The sequence below is a fragment of the Sander lucioperca genome, chromosome 8, assembly GCF_008315115.2.
Source record: "Sander lucioperca isolate FBNREF2018 chromosome 8, SLUC_FBN_1.2, whole genome shotgun sequence".
Classification (NCBI taxonomy): Eukaryota; Metazoa; Chordata; class Actinopteri; order Perciformes; family Percidae; genus Sander; species Sander lucioperca.
In genome coordinates this window covers 28,135,704-28,163,700 of record NC_050180.1, presented here as the reverse complement: position 1 = coordinate 28,163,700, position 27,997 = coordinate 28,135,704, and the positions used below count along the sequence as shown (strand labels likewise).

At 40.6% G+C, this 27,997-nt stretch overlaps 2 protein-coding genes across 5 annotated transcripts in view; one reads left to right on the top strand and one right to left on the bottom strand.

The window, feature by feature from the left end:
• kcnab1a (potassium voltage-gated channel, shaker-related subfamily, beta member 1 a) overlaps positions 1 to 18,735 on the top strand; it is a 126,789-nt gene extending 108,054 nt beyond the window's left edge. For all 4 annotated transcript variants that reach the window (XM_031290803.2, XM_031290804.2, XM_031290806.2 and 1 more), the window contains exons 4-14: positions 1,408 to 1,487; positions 3,721 to 3,765; positions 4,054 to 4,098; positions 7,031 to 7,074; positions 7,383 to 7,469; positions 10,504 to 10,589; positions 11,603 to 11,723; positions 12,018 to 12,112; positions 13,740 to 13,860; positions 14,624 to 14,712; positions 14,952 to 18,735. In XM_031290803.2, the coding sequence (XP_031146663.1) occupies positions 1,408 to 1,487; positions 3,721 to 3,765; positions 4,054 to 4,098; positions 7,031 to 7,074; positions 7,383 to 7,469; positions 10,504 to 10,589; positions 11,603 to 11,723; positions 12,018 to 12,112; positions 13,740 to 13,860; positions 14,624 to 14,712; positions 14,952 to 15,041 (903 nt within the window). In that variant the 3' untranslated portion in view covers positions 15,042 to 18,735. The remainder of the gene's footprint in view (positions 1 to 1,407; positions 1,488 to 3,720; positions 3,766 to 4,053; positions 4,099 to 7,030; positions 7,075 to 7,382; positions 7,470 to 10,503; positions 10,590 to 11,602; positions 11,724 to 12,017; positions 12,113 to 13,739; positions 13,861 to 14,623; positions 14,713 to 14,951) is intronic.
• A 142-nt stretch (positions 18,736 to 18,877) lies between these two features.
• Positions 18,878 to 22,172, bottom strand: ssr3 (signal sequence receptor, gamma). Its single transcript, XM_031290807.2, has 5 exons — positions 21,916 to 22,172; positions 21,259 to 21,385; positions 20,762 to 20,860; positions 19,343 to 19,474; positions 18,878 to 19,168 (listed from the first exon to the last, which is right to left on the bottom strand). The coding sequence occupies exons 1-5, from the start codon at positions 22,046 to 22,048 to the stop codon at positions 19,102 to 19,104; spliced, it is 558 nt and encodes a 185-aa protein (XP_031146667.1). The 5' UTR covers positions 22,049 to 22,172; the 3' UTR covers positions 18,878 to 19,101.
• Positions 22,173 to 27,997: the final 5,825 nt, after the last annotated feature.

Here is a 27,997-nt window from a genome sequence, read left to right as displayed (position 1 = left end):
CCCTTTGTTCTTTTACTTTGGTATCTTTTTATTATCATTTATTCTGTCTATTTTATTGCTTTTATCACATAATTTTTCTCTGCCTTTGTTTCATTACATCAATCTAAATTCTTATTATAAGAAGTTACATTGTCTTGCTTTATTCCCGTACTTTCATTGTGTCCACCAAAGCACCGTCTTTAAAGACACTAATTTAATAAAGGTTATTTTTATTGTATCGTTATTACACATAGGCTTGAACTGTTGCCCAGTATGTGCTGGTTGCAGAAAGAAGGTGGAGAAAGATTCTCAGAGGAGAGATTATCTTGTTCTTCTTGAAACAACACCTCCGCTGTCTGCCACCACTGAAACACACACACTAATGTCACGCTAATATCTGTAGCACACACACACACACACACACACACACACAAAGGCAGACAAACAGATTTAATGCACACATGTAAACACAAACACATAAGCACCATGTGTGCAAACACTATTCTGTCAGCACATGTTCACAAACTCAACTCATGCGCACACATAACTCCAAAGGGAGATGATGGCAAATTCAAAGTCCCCATGTAATAAAACTCACAGCAAAATTGGATCTCGGTCTGATGCTTTATAGTCACCATGTCTGCACAGATATGGAGGAATATCTGCACATATGCCACTCACACACACTTATATAAAGCATGAGCACTTATTAACTAAAGAGGAATGAGTTGACACCTCCACCCGTGACATCCACCTGAGGGCTCTCAGGGTTATGCTCGATCAGAACCCAAAGCTATTTGACTGTCCAACAAGCTGTTCTGACAAAATATACTGGAAAATTACTCTCCAATCCCTGACTTTGGTGTGTCCTTGTGGGGAGTGATGAGTTCAATTCTGTACACATTCTGCTTTCACATAATAATCCATTCCACGTCAGCTGGCTGGCTATATACTGAATAGTACAGTGCATTGCATTGGTGTGTAAATTATTTGTGTTTTGCAGAAAGGTTGGGTAAAACAACAGAAGACCCGAATTGTGCTTTCCAGAGACAGAAACTAACTGGTCGCTTAACCTCAAAATTATAGCAGCTGTTAATCCCAGTTTTTAAACCGTTCTCATAATTTTTGAGATGTTTGATGAATTTCTTGTTGAATGACACAGTGGTTGTATTCCGGGTTGTGCATTATTAGAGTTGTTTGGTCTACTGTCCCTTTGATTGCCTCTTGTAGGTATTTGGGAGTTTGCCACCCTATGTTGGTCTGTTCTGTTGTATTGAATGAAGTCACTGTCTTGATTGTCTTGTGTATATAAGTGACTTACAGTTAAACAAGACTCATGCTCTGAGAAAGATCTCAGGCTGAAATGTGTCAGCAATGATATTTTCATAAAAAAAATGTGTGTGTGTGTGTGTCGTGACCTCTTGCCAGGTTGCAGAGCAGCTAATGACTATTGCCTACGAGAGTGGAGTCAACCTGTTCGACACAGCTGAGGTCTACGCAGGCGGCAGGTGGGTGTCGAACAAACCTGTTTGCAGTTTGGTTGATCTCATAACGACCTATTCATAATTTGGTGTAATCAGGTGCAAATGTCTGGCGTGTCTCCAGGAAGTGTTTTTCAATCATTCATGTTTAGCTGGAAGCTTTCGTACATGCAAAGTCTTGCATGTTCCACTCATTTAGTGAACCAATAAACAAGTGTCATGCAATTTGCGGTTATTCATGACCTTAGAAAAAGTTTCCACATGCCATATATTTGAGACTGGATGGGTAAATTCACTTGGACCAAATGAGAATCACTGCTGTTAATGTGATGCTGGAATTATTATTATTGATTATTATGTTATTGTGGCTCTTTGCTCGAAGTAACCTGAGCCTGCACCTTTTGGATAATGTTTGAATATGAAGAGAACATGTAAAATATTAATATTCATGCAGAATCTTAGGTTAATCTTTAGGATTTTAGGAATGTTTTGGATGTTTGTGTTAGAACAAAGTGCATTGCAGCTTTGAAAGGCTTACACTGTGAACTCATTAGCAGAATCAGATATTTATTATTTATTTAAACAGTCTGAGTCTGATGCAAACATGGGGAAAATCCTGCAGAACACCTTTCCAGCCTGTGTAAGCTTTATCGGGGCAAGTGAGAAGATTTTCATTATTGTCTTGGCATTCAACAAGTTTAAATTTTGGAAAAGTTACAGTGACAATACATTTAAAAAAAACAAAAAAAAAACAAATGTAGTCCAGTGTCAATGGGATTTGATCTTTTTTTTTTTTTTTTATATATATATATATATTTTTATTTAAGGGACAAATGCTATTGTTTGTACAGAGATTGTATTTTTTACATTTTCAATCCCTCCCCGACCAACCCAGAACATTCTGCCTTACATAATATTCATAGTACAAAATGAGAATACAATATTAAAATAAAAAAAAAAAAGGTTGGACACCACAATCAAAAGTGTAACAATGATACAACAATAAACACAAGCCCTACATATGTACAAATGTAAACACCTGGAGAGACTTGTGCCGAAGCATCAAAGACCACGAGTTTGTCATATAGAGAGGTGTGTGTAAAAGGTACCAATGTAGATGGATTTGATCTTTTTACTGTTAAAACTGTTACGCTAGGAACAGAACAGACTCAAATGCAGAGCTCACAAAAAACTGGTTTATTGTAAATAAGGGGAAAGGGAAGTGGGGAGGCAGACGCCAGGAACAGGGGAGCAGCTACGGGGAGGATGGAGAAACTTGAGGACGAGGATACTCAGGGGAGCGTGGGGAAGCAGGACCGAGGAGCCGAGGGAGAGACACTGGGCTGGAGAGCAGGGGAAGGGGGAAGAGGCTGGATACTCAGGGGAACGCGGGAGGGCCATAACCGAGGAGCCGAGGAGAGGCACTGGGGCTGGAGAGCAGGGAAAGAGAGGAGAGGCTGGTTGGGGACGGAGACGGAGGCAAGTGAAGCAGGGTGCCGTGGGAGAGGGGTCCGAGAGGTGAAGCCGTCTGACTGGAGATGACAGGCGGAGATGGAGAAGATGACTGCAGGAGAAAAACACAAAAAGTAAGTTAACGTTCGGCAAAGAGACAGGGAAATAACGAGGGTTTCAGAGAAGTTTGCTGTGAGTTTCACCAGGGGTGACTGGAGCAACGATCAAGCCAACATGGTCTGTTGAGCCGGGGTTGAAGTACTGATCTTGATTGCAGATGGAAGGCAGGTGTGCGCGGCGAGGGAAAGTGATGGTGGAATAATAACCAGGTGCGCTTAATCAGCTGGCTGCAGTAGCGGGAGGGGGAGAACACAGAGGAGGCACAGAGAAAAACAGGACCAACAGAGAAACTGACAGAGAGGAAATCAAAATAGAAAAAAAGTAAACAAAAGGGAAAACTCACAGCCAGCCGACCCCAACCATCACAAAAACAACCACTTACTTACAACCTTAGCTGTAACGTAATTTATTAGAATACATAAAAAAAAAAAACAATAATAAAACACTAATTATATCAAACAAATCTATCACTTTCAGATGAAACTTTGTTTAAAATGTTTTTAAGAGTTTTTGATTGCACCATTCAACTGTCTGTTTATGGACAAAGTGGTTTGCCTTCTTTTCAATGCACAGGGGAGGGGGTTCTTCAGTTTGGTGACAATGAATTGTGGAGTTGATATGTTAGAGGGAGTGTTTATGAATTCAAATTGCAATCTAATAACGCCACCTCATTTATATTGCCTTGCAGGGCTGAAATCATTCTCGGAAACATTATCAAGAAGAAATGCTGGAGGTAATGATGACATCAATGTGTGTTATTGCTTCATCGCTTTTGTTGTGAGAGAAAGATGGAGAAGGACGACATATTGCACATTGCAAGTGGCGAAATTAGTGTGTGTGTGTGTGAGGCATGTATGAAAGAAAGTCAAAGGGGATGGGAATGAGTCAGGGATCAACGCATCCATGATGGGACCAGATGTGGTAGGAAAGCGAGCATAAGAGAATGCAATGAGAAAGTACAATTCATTTTGTATCACTCATTCTGCTGCATCTTTCTGTATGTCTCTCTGCACTTTCTCAGGCGATCCAGTTTGGTCATTACAACTAAACTCTACTGGGGAGGAAAGTAAGTAAGAAACTCTCTATTAGTCATTTCCATGCCTAAAGACAGGTTGTGAATCATTAGTTAGTTAAAGGCACAATGAGTAGGATTTCCCTAAAAAACAATGTATAGAAAAAGAATCCCTCTCAATCATCACTTCTGACCCACTAGAAGTGCATGGCAATGTCTGTATCTGCAGAGACCGTTCAGGACATTTCTGGGTGGCGGCCTCTATAAAACCGTACAGCGTGGTGTCATCTACGACAGCTACGACAATGGCGGACACAGCACCGACAAAATGCAAATATAGCGAGGTGAAACACCAAGCAGACAGAGCTCGTTCCAAAACGAAAGTTAATCTGGGGTTGGCTTTTACCTGCCGACGAGCACCGTAGCCCTTGTTGAGCCAGGGAGGAGAGGCCAACTTTGTTGTGTTTACAAACCGCAACCAATAAATTAGACTCATTCTGCCTTAAAGGGGTGATAGAATGCAAAACTGATTTTACCTTGTCATAGTTGAATAATGGCAGTTTAGTGGGTAACTAGGACATACATAGAACCTCAAAATCCCATTGACACCTCTTTCCTCTGTAAATCTCACAATTTGAAACTGCCTCTGAAAACGGGCGAATCTCAACGAGCCGCCTAGTTGACGTCAATTCAGCGGCTCCTCCTCATTTGGCTCTAGTCTCTATCTTTGTCACGCCCAAACATTTACATAGGCTACACCACTGATCTGAGGTCAGCTTAGTCTTCTGAATAGGTCGCGCAGATCTCAGAAATTGTATACATTGTTCATCTGCTATTTTACCACTAAATTCACTTCTGAGACTTTTTTATGCGAGAAATCAACTATGTAGAGGTCAAATATGGGCCGTTTTACGAAAATTGATGGCTAATTGCAAATTTTGTCCGACTGTGTCGGAGTTCAGCGGCCGGTGCTGCCTGTGTTGCTGCCTTGCCGCCCGGCCTGCCTTCCTTCACAGACCCCGGCCTGCTGTGAGGTAGATGGAGCTCTGTCACGGCTGGCAGACCACGGCACTCCATACCCGTGCAAAGTCACCGTTTTTTGGGTTAATGGACTACCAAACGCCGCTGCCCTGACAGAGCTCCAGGGCCTGCAGCACCCCTCTTTCTGCTAAATGGCCAGTGTGTGTGAGAGTGAGAGCGCGGTCAGCGAGCTTGTTACGCCAGCAGTCTCTTACCACAGGTTCCAGTTAATCTTATAATGTGTGTAATTATAATGTGTTGAGTTATTTAAACAAACGATCGGGGAAATAAATGCCTCGAGTCTTATTGATAGAGCCTGCGGCTGGATGGAGCTCTATCAATGAGAGCTAGCTAGCCTCTTAGAATTCCTCTGAAATTCACAAAAATGCATAAAATTGAAATCGGACACTATTGGTAGCTTTATAAGACCTTGAGGTAGATGTTATATAAGTGGCGTGACAAAATTCAAACTGTAAATATACTCTAATTACGCCAAAAATTAAGCTAACTAGCCGCGATTTGTACACATAGGATTGAAGGGACAGTCACAGCTAACGAAACCCCTAATGTTCACAAAAAATCATTAAATTGAAATCAGACACCATTGTTAGCTTTATAAGACCTTGGGGTAGATGTTATATAAGTGGCGTGACAAAATTCAAACTGTAAATATAGCTACTCTAGTTATGCCGGCTGCTGGCAGCTCCACGGAGCCCCGAGTATTCCAGTAGTCCAGTACCCAGGGAAACGGTGACTTTCACTGGGTATGGAGGTTGCCGCTTTCTTGTCAGACTGTGTGGAGCTCCTAGCTAAAGTCTGACACGTCTTACCAAATTTGCAATTAGCCATCAATTTTCGTAAAACAGCCCATATTTGAGCTTTATATAGTTGATTTCTCACTTAGAAAAGTCTCAGAAGTGAATTTAGTGGTAAAATAGCGAAATAGCCCGACAAACAATGTATAACTTTGTAGTGTCTGAAATATGAGACCTATATCCTAATAACCTAATATCAGCACACAGCTCATCTAAATATTCATGAGCATACCATATTTGGAAGAAAAGCTCTTGTTCCAAATAGAGCCATATTCACAGGGTAGTTAAGGGCCTAATAAAATAGCATTCGGGCAATTTTCCGTCATTCCCCACAGTCACAATAATTAAAACATTCACATACAGTATATTCATCATATCACATATCAGAGGAGAGTGTTGCTAGAAATATTTCAGTCACACAAAAATTACTCATTACTCATTATTCTCAAATCTTTTGATAATGATCATAATCATCCCACATAATATCCTAATAAATTACAAAAATGTATATTCTTATATTTCTTGTTACATTCAGCATGTAGTTCATGTAGCTCTATTTCAAATACAATAATAGTTTAGCCTCCCAACACTAAAGTCTTTCTCTGTAACAACCTGAGCAATGTCACATACAGTAACCAGCTGGATAACCAATTCCTTTGCTGAGTCTGGAGAAAGAGAGCTAGAGAAATCAGTTTTATAGCATACACACACACTCCTTGGTGGAGACTGTCCAACTGGGTCTGGTGATAAGGGTAAAGTTATTCCTGAGCATTCCTTCATCCCTGTGAAGAAGATTCAGCCCTTCCATCTCTCTCCTCCACAGTTTGAATGCATAATGATGCTGAACAGTTGAAAGCACCAGAAAGTTCCAATAATATGGAAGTTATTTGAATGCACTGACAGCCACAAACACAGCAACATAAAATGGTTCATATACCCACTCATACTGTCTATTCAGTCATTTACATTGTTACATGACACTTTGCAGAAGTAGGTGACAAGAGCACAATAACAACTAACTCTTTTTACAGCCTTGTCTGTTGGATAAAAAGTACACATCCAGTAGAACATTGGCCTGAAACCAAAAAGTGAATTAATGAATGAAAAAGATTTACAGTGTTAGCTTATCAATGGTTTGTTTGTCCCATCAGAGCGGAGACGGAAAGAGGACTGTCCAGGAAACACATTATTGAAGGCAAGGCATGCAAACACACTGGCACACACACACACACACACACACACACACACACACACACACACACGCACACACACACACACACACGCACGCACGCACGCACGCACACACACACACACACACACACACGCACACACACACGACACACATAACACACAAGATGAACAAAACAACAACTTTAGACTTTTAGTTTTTCACTTTCAACAAACCCTAAATGCATGTTCTTTTTTTCCACTACACAGTGCTTCATTGTGTCAATTCAATCAACCTCCACTATCTCAACCTTTGCATCCCTCTGTGTCTCTCAGGTCTAAAAGGCTCTCTACAAAGAATGCAGTTGGAATATGTAGATGTAGTTTTTGCCAACCGCCCTGACAGCAATACTCCCATGGAGGGTAAGTCAGCCAATCAACATTCAACTTCATACCTAAGAAACCAATCACATCAAGTGTCATTAATGATGTCGATATGATGTGAAGTGATGCTTGTCAGTGTTTTACTAGAGTTGTTTAGAGTTTGCTTCTCTATCATTTGTCCTGAGGTCAAAGTGTCTGAGTTGATGTTATTTGTTTTGGCGCTTATGATTTGGGATATTACCCTTGCTGTTTTGCAGCAGAATACTTTTACAGTTTTTGATTAAGTTTTGAGTGACTTGAGTCGTGATGTCTCCAAAGTTTGCTCAGTTTAAGAGAGTTACGCTTGTTTGAATTTTTTTTATATCCAAATAGACCGTTTAAATACTGTAGATTTCTAGTGTGTGCGCATGTGTTGCCAATATCACCAGTAATAAAATGAGAAAATTTATAAAACAGCATTTCAACTTTCAGGGTTGATGTGGTTTTTGTTAGGGGACTGGTGACAGCGATTGTTGATATGGTATTCACTGGCTAAAGGGCAGATGTGCCCTTGCACTTGCACTTGCAATGTTTGAATGTTTCATCCCCAGTGTGTTGAGGATGAAAGACAGATTACCTGGTGGTGTTAACGCTGTTTTGTGTCCCTGTTCTAATGAACTAGATGTCTAAGTGATCTTCAGTAAAGATGGGCAGGCTCCTATATGATTAATTATCAAGAAGTTGCTTATTGACCTGCATATTAGTAGTGTATTGGTTCCTCATTAGACATCATAAATGAATCGTGTACTATTGGATTCTACAGGTAAAGCCCATTAATTGTGGGTTTTCACTCAATACTTAATTAGTGCTCACAACTAATAAATTAGTAAGGTGCATGTTAATTAGTTATTTGCGTTTGCACTTGTTTTTCTAAGAACTCCTTATGTCCTTCAGTGGGGCTTTTAAAATATATGCAGTTAAGCTCAACATGACTTTCTAGAAAACCTTAATTTATCTAAATTGGGAATAAGGATTTATGTTTTAACTTTGATATGACAGTTTGTATATGATTGCTAGTGTGAAAGCAGAGTTCATTAAACTTAAGCAATATTGCCAGGTATTATTTAGGTCTAACAAAACTAAAATGTGGAAGCTCTGTTTTCATAATTTAGTGTTGCAGTGTAAGATATGACACACACCTTGATTTTATACTTTTTTCTTGCTTCTTTATAGATTTCTTCTGTCCTGCAAACTCAGCCTACTTTTCCCCACCATCTGCACTCACTGTTCATTTCCTATTTAATTCCTTCAACTGTCTCACATCTTATTGCTCTTCCTTCCCCAAACTTGTTTTGCACTCCATCTTCTTCTCTCTTTTATATTGGCCAAAATATTGAGGCAAGAAGCATTTAAATGTGATCGCAGTGTGAACAATCACAGCATCTTGCTGGAGCTGGATGGCAGACAGGCAGGGAGGGGGATGGAGAAGAAGGCAGGAGTAACACGATTGGAAAGAGACAGAATTGTTTACTTTGCTTAATACTGTTTCCCTGGGCAGGATGATATTTAATAAGGCATCTGTGTTTGTAGGTTGTAAATAATCATTTATCAAATTGAAGGGAATACGAAAAGTCAGGTCTTCTTGATTATACATCGTCGTTTTACCCGTGAAATACAAGAGTCCTGCCACAGTCAAGGACTGCAGTATAATTGGAGTGAATGCAGGGCGATGATGAATAACCTTAATGACAGTCCTAATCTCAGTTTTGTTTGGCACTGACTGCTGTTGGCTCGCTTTGTCAGCGGTGTTGGAGCTAATTGCGTCATTAAAAATGCCGCGGCTTGGGCACCTGGGTAGCTCACCTGGTAGAGTGTGTGCCCATATACAGAGGTTTACTCCTCGACGTAGCGGCTGCGGGTTCGACTACGACCTGTGGCCCTTTGCTGCTGTCATCCCCCCTCTCTCTCCCCTCGTTCATGTCTTCAGCTGTCCTATAAATAAAGGCCTAAAATGCCCAAAAAAAAAGAAAGAAAGAAAAAAAATGCAGCGGCTTGAGTATGATCAGTGGGGCTTTAGTATGTGAGCTTGTTAGTTTGTCCCCAGGGTTGTTAGGGACGGTTGATGAGCCATCAGCAGGTAAGAGAGACTTGAAGAAGCGGGTGGCATCTGATGATTTTTGTTTTGTTTTTAAACCTTATCAGTGCATCACAAAACTGGAGCAAAATGAAGACGTTTTGTGAGCTCTGTTTTTGAGTGCGTCGGCAGCAAACTCATAAGTGCCTGCTGTGTCATTGTTTCTGCTTCATTTCAATAATTTTTATTTTTGTTGGACTTTGTTTTTTTGGGTTTCATCCATCTTTCTCTCTCTCTCTTTTTCTCTCTCTCTCTCTGGCATTGTCTCTTCATGAGGCTGGGCTACTTTCGATTCGACCATGGTTTCTTTATTTATATCCATGAGGTGATCTAAGACACTTGAGAATGTAATCCACATATAGAAAGCAGAAAACACTGAAAGGGAAAGTGATTGAGAAAGTGTCTTTTTTTACACGAAAGATGAGGATAAAGAACATCAGGCACAAGCTTGAAGTGACTTGCCCAGAGGTGGGCAACATAAAGGACCGTGGGATTTGGTTGCATGGTTTTAATTCCATCTCCTGAGTAAGAGTGATGTCCCCTTGTGACGTTTTTTAGATGCACAATTGACAAATTGATTGTAATTTCTGACCACACATAAGTCTGTCCTACGGCCTTTCTCACTCATTAATCAATAATTAACATTTTAAAATGAACACTACTGAGTGAATTATGGCTTTTTTATTTACTGAATCCTGTTAACTGCTTCAAGAGAAGAGTAAAAAACATGCTGAGAAATATTTTTGTCTTTGAACACAAGGTTTTCACTTTGTGACTCCTTGGAGTCTCAGGAACATTTTGTTTGAATGAATTTTGAACGTGTTTGTTTTAGAGTGCAGGACTGAATGTGGTGAGAGGAGCATGTAACTGTCTGCAATGGACAGGGTGGAATCAATCAATAAATTGTTCCCTGTTGATCCAACTGACTGATGCAATGTGGGCATGTGTATATCTCTGCAGAGATTGTTCGGGCCATGACCTATGTCATCAACCAAGGCATGGCAATGTACTGGGGGACGTCTCGGTGGACGGCCATGGAGATCATGGTAAGCGGCACAGAGCTTTAAGCAGTGTACAGGTTTTTCTAGGCCCTGTGGTTTCCTCCGTCTGTCTCCACTTCCTGTCAGAAACAATCTACTTCCCGTTTCACCTCTTGCTACATGAATATATAGGGGGGGTATGAAGCCACAGCAGAGGGTTATGAAATAAACACATGCCTAAAGTGACATTCAAGGACTAACATCCATTCTCCCCTCTCGCTCCCCTTCTGAGCAGTGCAATGTGTTGACATCCTCTCTCTGTAATCATGGTGAAATGGAGCAGATATCTTTGTAGAACACAAGCCCAGATGAAAGCCGTGTAATTTAGATAGCATCAATAATGAAGGGGGGGGGGTAAACGTGTCTTCTCAAGGCAGCAGTACAGTACACACACATATACACACGCTGTACATGCACACACAGGCTCAAGGCGCATTTCGTGGGTGGCAGCACAGAAAGGCAACATGTAATTTGTAAGTGGAGTGATTGCACTGGCATTGTCCTTGTGTTATGCTGAATAGATTCCCTCCTCTTTTACTGCTCTCTGATCCTGACGTGTTTCACAGCAGGAGACCTACAAAATAAAAGTGTGGGGAGTTTGAAGAAGCAACAAGCCCAACATATTTATGTGTGTTTCCTCTGGCATGTGTTCTTGAAGGACACATGGAAATCCAGATAAAACGGTATAGAAGGAAATTTGAATATGATGCCTCGGAGAGTTATGATATGGAATATTGATTGGATGACTTACTGTGAGCCCTGCATTTGAATTTGTGGCACGCTCCCACAAGCTGATTGACACCCTCCCATCTCTTTCCTGAGTTTAACCTATGCCTATCTATGGCTCCTAACTTCTGCTCTTGCCTAATATCATACCTTTTATTCTTTTTTTATTCTCACCAAAAAGAAAACAAGTGTGTTCATGCAGCATTACATTAAACGCTACATAAAAGGATGATGCTGCAGTGAGATCCAACATCATAACAACCATTCATTCTCGCCCTTTTTTTAATCTCTAGGAGGCATATTCGGTGGCGAGACAGTTTAATCTGATCCCTCCAGTGTGTGAGCAGGCAGAGTATCATCTTTTCCAGAGGGAGAAAGTAGAAGTGCAACTGCCTGAACTTTACCACAAAATAGGCAAGTATTCCTTGTGTGTGGTAATCAATGCCAATTGATGAAATGTCTGGTGCCAAGACAAGTTAGCAAAAACGTCCTATGGTCAGAACATGCTTGCTCTGTTTATCTTAGATGAGTAAAATGAAGGTATTAAACAGATAAATAAACTCCATTCTCTTTTGCTCATTCCCTGTTGCAGTTATTCTTTTTTTTTTAATCTTCTCATACATTTTCACTTTCCTGGCACAGTTCTCACATTTATCCCACACCTCTTCCTTCCTCCTCTTTAACTCTCTATGGTCTCCATGGTGACAGGAGTCGGGGCGATGACGTGGTCACCGCTGGCATGCGGCATCATCACAGGAAAGTATGAAAATGGCATTCCTGAATCTTCCAGGGCTTCCATGAAGGTATGCAAGCTTCATCATGATTATTTTTCATATTCTGACTGTATAACACATAAAGGTTTTCTGCTCTGTTCACAAAATAAATTGACCATGTGAATCAAAGTGAAAGCTTTGATCTTTAACAAGTTTTACTTCAAAACTACTTCAATTAGTGTCAATGTCAGGGAGGGCTACTAAATAATGAGACCTGTGACCAGTTTCATTAGGAATCCTTGGTAACTGTCCTATTAAGTTTTAATTTACCAAGACTTCACAGATAATCAGTGCTACCTAAGATAGTACCACATTAGACAGCTTTGTCTGTCCTAGTGGTTCATGACCGTGGTCCCCAAGATATATTGATATATTGGGCACAAGATCACTGCAGAAATCTCCTTTACCTTCACCTTTACCAATTCATTTTTGCTTGTGACTTGAGTCTTTAAATTATTTTGTTCTTAAAACAAGTGAAAATATCTGCAAGTGCAGTGAGAATAATTTGTCTCTATTCTAAAATCAAGCCTGCTTCTTTTTTCTTGGCTCAAGATACAGACACAGTATATCTTCAAACAATTCTCACAGAACCTCTGATTTTTCCACTTGTTTTAAGAAAAGAGTTTTGGTGATTCAGTTATAGAAAGAAATGACAATAAACAAGAAAAAAAAATGATGTTAGTTTTTTCAAAATGTTTTTTCCTGTCAGATACTTGATGTTTCCACCTCCTTCAGGCATCTAAAACTCCTTCAAAGTAAACAGTCTAGAGAGAGAAAACTTCACGCAACACACAGTAGTCAATTAACAGTCTTGCTCATCGCTGATGCAAGAAGACCCATTAAAGAATGAACCCATTGCACCATGACGCAAGTTGGCTGTGACAGTAAGCAGCAGGTGCAGTGGGGCAAAGGAGGACAGTGGCGGTAAAAACAACTGGTCTGATGGTCCATGCCAAAGCATGAACTGTGGAATTAAAATGGAAAATATCCAGCAGCCAACTGTAACAAACACATGGACCAGAATTCCTGTGGAAAACAATTGTCCAACACAACATTAGACAACATTAGAACATTTAGTAAAGTTACACTGGATATGATTTTGAATCATGTTTTGATTATTTTGTCATTTTGTGGCATTCTTCTTTACTGCATTTTACAGTTGTAACAAATAAAAAAGATCAACTTTACCCTGTAGTTGAGGTATGAACTGTTTCACCTTTATTAAACCATACTGTAATGCTTAAAGAAATAGTTTCACATTTTGGTCATGTTATCCATCCCAGCTTGTATCCCTGTGGCTCTGGTAGTGTACGTGTATAAAAAACAGATCAATACAAGCTGTCTTTATTGATTAATATTATTAAACGATGTCATGTCTTTAGCCCCTTAGCTAATTCACTATTCGTGCAATCGATCATTTTATATTGAGAGCTCATAGTTCATCAGTTCTCACAGCCTCAACCTTTTGACTTTTCTTTCATTTATTATTTAACTTGTTCTTTTTCTCTCTCTTATATACACTGTACCTCCATTCATACCTTGCCCTATTTGAAATTTCTCTACTTTTAGTTTCTTTGTCTAATCTATCTTTCTCATAACCTCTCTTTCCCTATCTCACTCGCTTATTCAATCTCTATCCTCTCTTCTCTCCCACCAGTCGTATCAGTGGTTGAAGGAGAAAATAGTAAGTGAGGATGGAAGGAAACAACAGGCCAAGCTGAAAGAGCTCAACCACATTGCAGAGAAGCTGGTCTGCACTCTGCCTCAACTGGCTGTGGGTAAGACTTCACCTTCTTGTAGCAAATACTGTGAAAGCATGGCTTCGGAAACAGAATGGCTCAGGGCTGTCAGACAGGAACCTTTTTAATGCGAGGCCAGACCAAACTCGCATCATCCTTTACACAATGTCTGGGTTTGCTTATTTGTTTTTTGGGTTGGATTTTTCCTCCACCGACACCAGTGACGGACTGGCCATATGGAATTTGGGCAAATGCCAGAAGGGTCACCCCCCTATGGTTAATTTTGATAAGTTATTTTATGCATATAGCCACAAATATTTCTAGATTGTACTGTGGCCAGGTGCGTGGAAAGATTCACTCGGAAGGCAGTTACTAATTTCCAAGCTAGGTTATTGACAAAAATAGGGCCGGTGTGTTGCAAATGCCAGGGCCGTTTTTTGATCCCAGTCCGTCACTGACAGACATGCAGACTTTTTAAATCTGTTGGTGCGTTCAGCTAAATTATTCTGCACCAATAGAGTGTCTGAGCTAGTAAATCCATTCAAACATGTAAAAATCTGTGGTGCACTTTGGAAAAATGGCCGGCAGTAATGTAATATTTACGATTGGTAGTAAACGGACTAAAACAAAAACCTTTGATTTTTACTTTGTGATAAAATGGTATATGCATCCAGGAAGAGCAAATAGAGGACAAGACTAAAAGCTTAGTTTTTTTTATTTGTGGTCTGTTATAAGAGAATAATAAGCAGCAGTGCGCCATCAAGTGGCCGTTATGTGAATAGCAACCTCTCTTTCTCTCCAGCGTGGTGTCTAAGAAATGAAGGAGTGAGCTCAGTTCTTCTGGGAACATCCAACCCTGAACAGCTCACTGAGAACCTTGGGGCCATACAGGTGGGTACATGCAGAAACACGCACACGGCTGTTTTTACCTGTGTTAAGGTCTACTGCCTGCATAGTACAGTATCTACCACTATTCTCCAGCTCGATCGATTTATTGATCAAAAAGCCTTCCCTTATCTGAATCTCTTTATACATCCAAGTCTCTTTAGTTTTTTCTTCCCTTTTGCTTCACTGTATTTCCCACTTCCTTCCTGCCAGGCATATTCCTTTTAGCTCTCTCTTTTGCCCAGGTCCTTCCTAAGATGACGTCTCATGTGGTGTCTGAAATCGACCACATCCTGGGCAACAGACCGTACAGTAAGAAGGACTACCGCTCTTAGACCAGGCTGGTGGACTCCTGAGAGGTCAGCCTACCTACTCACCTACCTATTTAACCATACTGCTACCATGGACCCACCGTTCAATGTTTAAGTCCATGGTTCTCTCCTTGGGGGCCCCACTCAGCTCCAGCTCCAGCCCACTTCAGCCTGGAACAGACAGCCTTGTTAAGCCCAGCATTGTCCTGCTCACATCAGCTCTACCCGGTTCATCTCAGGTCCGGTCCAGCTCAGCCAAGAGACGCTTAACAAACTCAGCTTTTTGCAGCCTCAAACGCAACTTAGTCAATTTCCCCCCCCCCCCCCCCAAAACCAAGGTGTTAACCCTTTCAGTGCCACTCCATTCAACTATAACTATGCAGAGCTTAGTCTTGCCCATGCCCTTCTAGAGCACTACATCTCGGTTCAACATTAAGAAATATATAAACATTTACAGTTGGGAGTTGAGCAGTACTGTAGTAAAAGCACAGCAGGAGTATTTAATTACTTTAAAGTGCCTTGCTCAATGGCACCTTGATAGTAGTTGTTGAGTGAAACGGTTATGTCACTTATTCACTTTTCCAACCCACATCCTCCCGATGACTCAGACCCTCAGGTCTCAAGCCTTCCTCTCAAATGTCCAGACTTCCACCCACAAGGAATTTAATTTGAGAACAAAATTCATACTGAGCACATATTTTATTCATGAGAAATGCTGTACCACAAGCTGAATACATCAACACAAACACCTTAGACTTAAACATGTTATGTTCCTTACGAAAGTAAACATAAAAAAGCTTTAGTTGCATGAACATCCCCAGTCATTTAGTCAATGCTTTCATTCAATTGCTATGCAGCGCTGCAAACAAAATTACCATAAGAGCTCAATACTCTCACCTCGTGTCAGAGGTACACGCTCAAGTCGTGGGATAAAATGTCTTTCCCATGAAATGTGAGGTTTAGCAATGACAATGCTCATACTTCTTAAAAAAAGCTTTATGAATGAGGCCTCAATGAACCATTCCCTGTTAGCTCAAATTAGTTTCAAACTACCTACCATTTGTACTCAAACCTGTATTTAGTTTAGGACAGAATAGTATTCAGTAGATATTATAGGCTGCAAATCCTGAGTGCAGGTGCATGTTTCTCCAGCTATAGTGTGCCTCTCTTTACTTTTCTATAAAGCACATAATGAATCAACAGAAAGGAGTTGGATCAAAAATACTGCAAGCTTGTCTACTGTCCGTGACTGCCTGTGAAGCGAAGGATCCTGGAACATCAGTGTCATTGGAATTGGGGCTTTCAGGGAGAGAGTGAAGCATGTCGCCCCTGTGTGGTCTTTTTCAAGAACTGCTACTCTGCTTCAGTAGATAATAGAAGAGAGAAATAACGCTTTGCAAAAGAAGTGGACTACTTTTCTCTCAGTTTGCATTTATTATGGAGACATTTGACTCCATTTCTGTCTGTGAACTGAACCTGCATTGCTGATTGCCTCAATGAACCTTGCAGAAAAGGACTTAAGCATATAATATATCTATGTAATAAAAGGATGCCTCCTAGCTGGTCAAAAATTGCTCGTTAATGGCACAAAGAAGCATATAGGCAAGGGATGTGGCAAAGATTACAGTATTTATTCTAGAGTAGTTAATAGACAGACATTTATTTTGACATTTTGAGATATTGTTTTGAGAACTATGGGAAAGTTACATGTACATAAAATGTTAAGGCATACCTTGTAACATAAGCAAAACCATGAAGAAGCCTCTCATGCATATGAAGATTTTACAGTACTGTATGGCTAATATATAAATAAGTAAATAGAGGTGTTGTATGTAAATAGAGTTATTTTGTTGCTCCTCTATAGAATCACTGCATTAGTTGCAGTGTTTGAGTCACTTTTCATCCCATCCTCCTCCAGGCCGACTTTACACTGTCACAGAATACATTGCTGGCTCCTGAAGGATATTTCATATAAGTATTTATGAAGAGTAATGGTCAATTTTCTTTGTTTTTGCATCGTGAAGTCAGATTATGAAGTCTGTATTGATAATGGCATTATTTAAAGAAGGAACTTCTGTAAGTAATGAGCTTCTGTTCAAACTTAAGCATTGACCCTGAATCATTATCTCTGACCAGGTAGCTGAGCTCTCACAGTTCATGTCGCCTTCATGCGTTGTTTTTCTGATTCTTTTTCATCTGGAAAACAAGCCATCACTTTATCAGCAGAAATGTGGGCCAGATTCCAGTTAAGTCACTGTCCTCGGTGTACATTTGTTGACTTGTAGCACAAACACCCTCCAGATTTTAATCAAAGGAAAGTTCTGCCCATGTAGACTTTAGCCAGAAATGCTGGTACACACATAAGAATGATGCATAAATAAGCAGTGTTTGGCTGACATTTTAATTCTCTGGCCTTTGGGATAAAAATTAGACTTCCCTTTGGCTATTTGCATTGACTTGGTGTTACATACAAAGAAGACCTGACCTCCTCTTAGTCATCATTGTAATGCAAATGACAAGCAGTTTGCTAACAACAAAAAACATCCAGAAAAACTATTTAAGTCTCCTTTAAGGTCAGATCAGTGTAATTCCCTTTACTCTAACTCTTGGTGGCAATATGTGTACTAACACATACGTTTAGTTTGGTTGCAAGTCAACAAGCTGCCTCTCAGTTCCAGTCAGTGACCATGTTGGATCGCGGCCTGCCGGTGTGTGTGGAGACTTCTCTACCCGACAGAGTGCCTTGACTTGAGTGCCACTACAGAAGAAAATAAATCTGAGATGTCTTTCATTACGAGGTGTTAAATGGTGTTTGGATGCTGTCCTACAAACAAAGTGAGAATAGAACAATATGTATGCAGATTATTACATTATTAGATTGCCTAATTTACAGTATGTATTAAATATAACCTCATTTGGACAAAAGCCTTTAAAAACAAAGCAGTAGTGTACATATACATTTGTGTAGAGGTAACGTTTGTAAAATTGACTCAAAATGAAGTAAACTATTCCAGGAATTGTCATCCTTGTCTACTTAGTCCTACACTACAGATTGTTACAGTGTATGGCAATGGCTTTGTTCCATCTTGGCCTTTATTTAGGCTGTTTCCCCAAAATAATCTTACTGGAACAGTTAAGTCACAGAGAGGTAAGTGTTTTTATCTTCTCCTTCAACCATCAGTTTGTCTTAAGAAAAGGGCACCAAGTCTTTAACAGCTAGCAAGTAATACAATATTCCTGTGGGTACCATTGAAATGTAAAGTAATGCATTGATAGTGATATTTGTAGGGGAACTGGCCTAAATCTGTCAGTGTCTGAGAGAATAGTGACTTGTTCTTCAACAAGTTTACACTCTTGGCAATGGGGATGAAGGCCAAAACGGAACAAAGCTAGAAACAATTAACCTCTGGCTAAATTCTCAACTCTGATTTAGATAACATGAAAAGTCCTGCAATGTTACGCATAATCTTTAACCCTAGATTTCCTGTTCTGGTATGAAGCCAACCAAGATCAATTCTCATAAAATATCAGGTGATATAGCAATGTGTTCTACAACATGTATATTCGTGGATGGTAGACTTCGACATCCAGTTTGGTTCCCTTTTTGTTAAGGTGACATGCAAAGCATCAGTGTCTCATTTCTCTCCTGAACAGTAGTTCTCTCTGTAAATAGTCTGTATGAAAGTGTGATTCTAAATAAATGCATTGACAACGGAAACAACAGTGTCTCGCTTTTGTCTCCTAACAATAAGTTATTTTTATATTCTTATATTATTAAAATTACAAAATTGCTTATAGCTTATTCTAAAATAATTTTATTAAAAAGGGCTCACAGACAGACAGACAGACACACAAAACAGGACTAGTATACCTGGTTGCTTTATTTGTTAGAAAAAACAGAAGATAGACCTGGAGAAACACCCTCCAGACATTTGATCATGAATTTCATGAAGTTGAAACGTGACATTTCGGTCCCTTAAACCCCATTCCTAACAAGTGAAAAACAAAATCGTGTATACCCATCTTTAACCCACTTCCTCCCCAATCCCACCCCTCCAGCTTGTATTCCCCTTTTCTTCCTCCTTTACTTGGAGCCTGTGGACAGCAGAGCGATGAGTCCTGAGGAGGCACTGATGGACAGAATGTAGTTGCTGGAAAAATAAGGAGTTAAGGCAAAAACAAGCATCGACAGAGTGATAATGACAACTAAATGTGTCCAGCTTATATATAAAGATGAGCATTTGATGACTGATAAACAGTATGTTAAACTTGATCGATCCCAAATGTTATTGGTGCTGATGACGTACAGTGTGATTAAAGGATACACGGTGGGGTTGAAGTTCTTGAGCAGAAAGAATGAGGCGATGATGACGAGCACCAGGAAGAGTGTGTTGTTATAGAAGATGGAGAAGGTGGTGGCCTCGTAGTCGGCGACCTCATTCTTCTTCCACAGGATCCTAGACAAACAAAAAAACTTCCATGGTCATGTAAAAATACAACAGTGTGACATGCGTGCCCACTACAGGACTTTAGCCTTGGTGTTCTGCTTGCTGACAGCTTTTGGAGCTCCCCGACAAAAGCCTCATATCGGCATTGGCTAGGCACTCGCGTACACGCGATCAAGCACGATGTGTGAACTGTTGAAAAAAAGTGAGACGAGAGGCTCGCTGGTGCCCCGCAGACACTTTCCAGATATCTAGCAGGCTAAATATCTATAGCTGTCGGGAACTCTGCCGGGGAGCTACAGCCAATGAGAGCGCAAGACGAGGGCTGAGGGGAAACCAGGGGGAGGTGGTACTTTACTGGATGTGTTGCATTTGCAACACAGACCAAAGTTGTTGTTGCACCTAGAGAAAACAGGCTATAAAAAGTAGTCATGTGTGGAAACTATTACTTTGTGACCATGCTGCTACATTATGAACCATCCAGACCCCTCAGGTCGGCTCTCTGTCCCCAGAGTCAGAACTAAACATGGAGAAGCAGCGCTTAGTTTTCATGCACCACATATCTGGAACAAACTCCCAGAAAACTGCAGGTCCACAGCAATTCTGTTCTTTTAAACCAAGGCTGAAGACTTCTTTTTTTAAGAAATTGTTAATTTCTTACACTGCACTGTAACTTTTATTCTTGTACTCTCCCGTGTCACTTCTCACGTTTTGTTTTTGTGACAAAACCGTAGTTCGGAGACTAGACTTGGGGATTCCTCCTGGTGAAAGATCTAGTAGTGTGTGAGCCCCTGTCGTCAGTTAGTCAGGCAGTGTGCAAAGGAGACAACAAGACAACAAGTTGTGTAGTGTGGATAGGTAGTAGGTAGGTAGATAGGTAGATAGTTAAGCGAACTGGCGACTTTGAAAGTCATGTACTGGGAACTTAGCTTTAAGGGGCACTGCAGAGAACCCTTCACTTTCACAGAATCAACAGGCTTTCATTCTGAAACAGTCAACATGTGGTGCTCTTAAATGGTAACCCATGTTTAAGAAGACTGTCGAGTCTGCCATATGTTTTTAAATTGTTTCTTTTTCACAAGATGATGATTAGTAGTGGCCTTCATGGTTGCTATGGGCTTTAAATCGATGCACAGCTGTGCGACTGCTCTCTGAAGACAGACGTCAGCACCACATTTATGTTTTGACACAGTACACTGAAAACAATCTTTAAAAGGCAATTGTGAAACCACATGTGCATACGTCAAGCACAACACACTGGATTTGAGGTATGGCTTTACAATACGATGCATGTTTCACCTCTCGTCTTTCTCCTTGCGGGACATCTTACGGTTGTCTGCCTCAGACAACTTCCTGGTTACCTCCTTGGAAACAGCATCCTCGCGTTTCTGGGCAACTCTGGGGTATGAAGAGAGAAACATTGCAAACATTAAAAGTCTGTGAAAGATTATTGTCAAGCTTGTATAAAAAAAAAAAAAAAAAAAAAAAAAAGTACTTTGGCGCACAGCAGTTAAATAAACTAGTGATTTATGGACACAAGAAACCCCCCCCTTCCATTGTTGTATATGGTACTTGGTTTACCAAAAGTATTGACATATTGCATACTAGATTATAACTTTGTTTTAAAGTTTTCTCCAATAAATGCTATATGTAAGATCTATGTCAATCAACTTGATCAAATTAAAATGTTATCTGTACCAGCTGTGGGACAGTAATATACGTGCACCCCTGATCCAACTAATGTACAGGAAAGAAAAACTTCAGGGACAGTGCAGTAGTGTGTTTCTCCTTCTTACTTGTGTTTGAGAACAAACTTGACGTTCTTGTAGGCAAAGGCCACCAGGTAGGTGCTGACCAGAGTCATCACAGCGTACAGAACTGCAGACTGGACAAGGTCCATGTGCCAAATCCTCCAAAACAGCCCTAGAACGATATAGTCAATCAACTGGCGAAAATCAAGTCAGTAAATATGAATAATGTTGGTTAAACACATCGTATAATCCAGGTGTTCTCTAGTAACAGAACTATATGCCGAGACCTCGGTTCATCTTTTTTCATCATTTTTTTTTTTTATTTTGATCTTCATGAAAGAAAAAAAAATCATAATTACAAAGACTACTAACGTTAGCTAACTATACTGTTAATTACTGTAATCCTAAACTTCACTTAAACCTACAGTACATCAGAGATAGCAATACAGTAATCTATTAACGTTACCCAGTAATCTAGACACTGATTTACCTTTAGGTTATCACAGCCATTCTTATTAATAATATTGTGATATGCTCTTCTGTCTTTGAAAGTGTAGTAATAGTAGCCATGTAGTAATAACGTTCATTCAGGGCATTCTTGACAAGCACATCATTCAATCAGTTTCCTAAATTACTCCTCCAGTGTTAGCTAGCTACGCTAGTTAGCATCAGCTAGCTGCTCAAGTCTCTCTGGTTACTCACAGATGGGGATGGCAGAAACGATGAGTGCATTTCCGTAAAAGAGAGCGGTGGACTTCGCTGAAAGGTTTCTGCTGAAGTCCTGGAGGAGAAGGTCTTCCTCTGACTGCTGCTTGTTGCTGCCTTTGGGAGCCATGCCTGCGGATTGACCGGCCTGTTTGCTGCTCAGCTCTGGACACAAGAGGACTGACACGTCGGAGTATGGGCAGAAGAGGGACGCGTCAGCATAAACCCGGAAATACACCGGCTCTCTTCTTCTTTGTTCCAGCGTGGATGTATTAAGTGTTCCAGGCGCTTCAGCTTATTGCTGCCCTCCACAGGAAGACCAAGACACTGCCCCTCTAGGTTTCGCCTCACTACAGGGGCAGATCCCAAAACAAAACCCCATATTTCCTCACTTTCCTCTTTGTTATACTTGAAATTGAAATTTGAAATTTTGAGTTATTCATCTCTGAGATTGTAAGAAGCCATAAAGATGATTCTGATGTTCCCTAAACATATTGAGAGTTGAATGGACAATTATATGTGGTCCTCACTGAAACGTGTATAAAATTCAAAGTGTCTTGCCAACTTCACCTCTGCTCTTTTCAAGGAGGAGTAAAGGGAAAACATACTAGCACCACCTGCGATCTTACGCAAAACATAGCCTATGGAGCAGACATTTATCAAACAATAGCCTAAGTAGACCTAAATCTCTCTTCTAGTCCCAAAAAGCTGAAATATGGCAGTCAGTTTAGGATTGCTTTACCTTATTCAGTTCTTTCAATTTGGGAAACACCTCGATTGCTGAAAGAAGCAATTGAAACAAATAATCCGAATGAAAACTTTTTTACAGTCTCTTAAAAATTAGGAAAATGTTTTTATGCAATTTGGGTGAACTGGCCTTTTACAAAAAATACTTTAACTGTCTCCTGCTTTCTAACCTTTCTTATAAATGTTGTAACATAGGTTGTAGGTTGTGATATAACCTGATGTTCAAAAGCTAAGACATCTCAAGGACAACAGAAACACACATTGGTAAATACAAGTAGAGAAGAAGATAGATAGATAAAATAAGAACACAAAAAAACTTAAAAAGTAAGAAAAAGAAAAAAGGGTGAAAACAGGGGATGGGATGAGGAGAAATCAAAGGTAGGTCTAAATAAAATCTAAAAGCAAATATCACTTTCAAAGAAAAAAAGATATGCAACATCAAATGAGCTGTTCCTTTTTTCTACAGAGTTCTTACTTCTCCATGAATCATGCTCACTGCACTTCCACATCCCAACCCAGTGACATCAGCACGTTTATGTGAGCATGCCATGTCCCAGTCAGTCTCTTTATCTATCCTCGACGTTCCACTTCTGTGATTGTTCCGGTGCCGCAGGAAATTCCGCCGGATGTATGTCTTTTCACCGATGTCCGTTTCCTTCCGCTTTCTTTATGTTGGAATTTTAAACTCAGGTGGATTTATGAGGACTATGGTTGACTGCTCCTCAGATCTCTGCAGGGTAAATACAGCTAGCTAGACTATCTGTCAAATCTGAGTTTTCTCTTGCAAGTCTATGACGATTGTGATTGGTTTTGCATCTTTAAATCTCCACCTCCACCTTCCTAGTTGGAAATCTGAGTTTGAGTACTTGCAGGATTCACATTTTGCCCACTAGAGGTCAATATCCATCGTGTCTGTACACGTCCGTTGAGGCATCCAGCTGACGCACACTTCCTGAGGGACTGGCAATGAATGCAACAGTAGATCTGCAGATCTTAAATCACAATGATTACAAAAAATTAAGGAGAGTAAGGTCATGCCCTCTTAGTGCTTATATTCCTTATAGTGCCAGAGTAAAAATACTTATTTAGTGTTTTAGGATTTTTAAAGAGCAGTTACATAGTGTAGAGAGGTGGATGTCATTCAGGAGGGAGAGATTTAAGTTACTTCTTGTGAAAATTTGCAAAAGTTTGGACTGAATGGAGAGACGTTTTAGATACTAAAGAGATATGCGAAGAATATCTCCATCAAAAGCACAACAACAAATAAAATCTTCATAAACAGGTAAGTAAAGGAGACTTCTGTCCACCCTACAGGCCCATATACCACTGCCTAATGTAGAACTCTTGCTTTCAAGTGCACACACATATTCAAGATGCTATTTAAAGCTCCTCTTCCACACATACACCAACAACCTCATCTGACAAACATGCCAGAGTCCATGGTGTCCAAGAGAGTGTGACCATGCAGCATAGTACAGCATGGTAATCTGCAAAAGTCCCCTCTTTTCCTTAATCAACCTCCAAGCCTGTCACATGCCTGCCACTGAAGACATTTTAGGGCTGCGGAAAAACCAGACAGGTACTTCGGCCTGCTGCTTCTGCTGCTGCTGCCGCCACAGTGCTTAACCCCCTGCTGAGCTGCTCTCTTTCTTTCTCTGTGTTTGCAGGAGCAAGCAGCATGTGCGTGTGACTGAGTGCATGGGTTTGTGTCTATGTGTTAGAATGCAATGCAGACAGGCAGGTTTGCGTGATGTCCCTGTCTTTAAATGGGGATAGAGCGTAGGGATTAACGTGCACTTCAGGGGTGCAAAGAGGAGAAGAGGGAGGGAGGAGATGATGCCAAAAGGCCTGCCAACACAATGCCAGGCAACACTGGTGATCTCTCTCTCTCTCTCGCTCTCTCTCTCGCTCTCTCGTGGAAGGGCGTATGTGCCAGATTACTTTGGTTTTGTTGGTACCACAGACATAACCACAGGGGCAAACACACAGACCTCACTCCGATCGTACCCTAAGGAGCATTTATGACAGATCACCTATCTATCATAGTGACAAATTCTTTTTGAGTTATCTTTTCTCACTCTTGCCCAAAGCTTATCTCTGGGAGCCCTACATCTCTTACATCTGCATGCCACAACATTGTGTGTGTGTGTGTGTTTGTGTGTGTGTGTGTGTGTGGTAATAATGATACTGTGTAAAGATAGTACTATTTTGCCATCGGCGTTCCAAGGCTGTGAGATCAACATGAATCTCTTAGCACATACTATTTATCAGTGTTTATTTTTCTGGAACTTCAAATAATGGAGCATTTCTGATGTACAAGCACAAACTCACATAAAGACAGACTCAAAGTGACAAGAATCTGAGGGGGTGAGTGTGACATTAACTTAATCCAGACTTATTGGATATAAAAATGTACATTAAACAAAAGTGTTACAGAACTAAGTAATTTTCTACAGTGCTGGATATTATGAAAGTCCCCTGCCACTGCAAAAAATAATTCACAAATGGTATGAAGTATGACTGAGTAGGTGTGTGGTCACACAACATCCTCTAGCTTCTGATGGTTAAAAGAGGAACATTTATTAACCTTTTATCACTGACATGTGGCATAAATTCTTAAGTTAGAGGGCTTAGAGGGAGTTTATAGTTTTTTTCCTTTTCCTCAAAAACCTTTGGTTTCTCAATTTCCTTTCTGAGACAATTCCAAAGAAAGGGAGCGATCCACAACACAGCTTTATTCTGCTAACGGCAGCTGAAAAGAAGCTGATGTTTGAACTCGTGACTACAGTGAAATGTCATAAATATACACAATTACTTCTCCAGTGTCTTATTCAAATAACTTTTATCTCGTAAAATATATTATTTTTAGTCAAACAATCAAATCAAATGTGTCTGTAGTGCATTTTAGGCTCATCAAGTCATCTTTATATAGCACTTTAAACAGCAGATTTGATCCAATGTGCTTTGCATAGTTACCAATTAACAAAAATAGAATACCTAAAGGGGAAAACAAAAAGCCATGCACTTTTCAAGCACACTTATACTCATGCTTTATTACATAAAACAACATCTAATAAGGCCCAGTCACACCAGCCTTTAAAACAACCAAATTTCAGGGCTAAATCAACTGGTGAACTTTGACAGGCGAATTTGCATCATGGACCAATAGTAGACCGGATTTGACAGTGCTGACCTTTGAACGATCTTGATTTCCACGTTGTCAACGTCATAGACCAGAATGCCTCTGGACGCGATTGGATAGACCTACAACCAATCCGAACAACGAAACATATGACATAGCGATGAGCGATGGGCAAATATAAACAGACTACAGGGTGCAGTAGTGGGCAAAAATCGTTCTTTTCAGTGTACCTTTATTCACCGAATTCATTCACTGAATGGCACCACATAATCATTGATATCCTCTGCTCTACGTTAAAAATATAAATAGAAGTCTGGATCTCTGCGGCGCATAATGGGCAAGTTGTTATACTTTCTTATGTTTGTATGCTGCTGTACCCTGCCATGCTGGCTAATGTAAGGTCTGCATCAAACAATGAATAATCACTTTTATTATTTTTCGAAAGTATCCAAAACTAACGGTGTTTCCTTTATGGATTACCAGGCCACTTGATGAATTATAATTATGTTGATCAGCTCGTTGTAACGGCTGTATGGTGCGCTGCAGGGCCTTTTTTAAAGTAAGTCCCTACACATACATCTGTTACAGAGTCATTACAGCTAAATGATAGCAACCCTCCCCAGTCAGCTGTGTATTTGCTGTCTTGAACATACGCCATTCCTCCTGTGAAAGAATGTCTTAAATCAGTCTCTCATGAGCCCCTGCACGTTCGCTCCTCGGAGCCGACTCGCAGCTGATAGAACCGTTGAGAGCTCAGCCAAATAGATTATCATAAACATATAAAAAATCTGATCTTTTCAGAAAGTGACTCGGTTCAGTTTATTCACACAAAAAATGTGTTCTTTCTAACGACTCATTCACGAACAACACAACACTAGGTTGCAGAGATGAGCTGTGATGGTGCAGTATCAATATGTCTGTGAACTAGTGTTGCCACTTTTGCCATCAGAATTTGAAGATAAAAGGGAACCAGACGAATCTGAGAGCTCACGTGTTATTTGCTCTGGCAGATGCATTTACGATTTAGTCTGCTTCAACAGAAAGTACCACATCAGCTGCAGCCATCTTGGTTGTTTGCGAAAATACCTCAACAGCCCTCCTCTTTACATTTTCAAACATGCCCATATTAAATAAATGGTTGTGATTGATCATACAACTGCATGAAAGAATAAATAAATAGAACAGGAGGAAATAATATGGGGACAAAACATCACTGGTAGTTTTTTTTCACGCACCGTCACCACCGCAATATGATGATATCGAACATGACAACGATATCCTTGAGTAAGGGTGAGAGATGAATGAAGGGGCTGTAAAATAAACGAATTAGAGGAGAGGGTAGACGGACATAGGCACCTGTGTGATGGCACTGGAGACGCCGTGCAACTGTTTCATGGTCTGGTGACATCTCTTCTGTCATATCTTGCGTGGAATACAATCCCTTTCTTCATTAAGAAAGGGATTGTATTCCACCCACACAAAATACACCCAACCCCTCTACCCCCACCTATAACATCTCTCCCTTACACAGACATTTGCTCCTATCTGCACACAAAGCAGATAGGAGTCTATCTGCTTCGTGTCCTGTGATTTATGTTCCCCCTTTGGCTAAAAGGCATGGAGGGGAATGTGACATGGTAGAGGTGGAGGGTGGAGGGATGGAGGTGTGGGGAGGGGATCCCTCAGAGAGATGAAGGGGGGAATAGGAGTGAAATATTTGTCTTTTCAAAGGATGCCAGACATGTGTTTACACTTTCTGCCCACTTTCACCATAAATAGTTTCCACACACTCAGGGTTGTGTGTGTGTGTGTGTGTGTGTGTGTGTGTGTGTGTGTGTGTGTGTGTGTGTGTGTGTGTGTGTGTGTGTGTGTGTGAAAGAGTGAGAGAAAGAGAGATGCAGAGACCCCAACGTTGATCTATTTTCTCCATTTCCTTTCCTCATCATTGATAGAAAATGGGTTGGAGTTAAAGCAATAACATGTGTGCATGTGCAGTTGTGCACACACACACACACACACACACACACACACACACACACACACACACACACACACACACACACACACAGTGCAGTGTATATATGTTTTCCAGCTGATGATGACTATGGTGGTGTGTGAGTCATGCTGTAGGTGTGGAGGTGTAGCTGTGGTCAGATAAACATTACTTATCGTGTCAGCTAGACCCAGTCG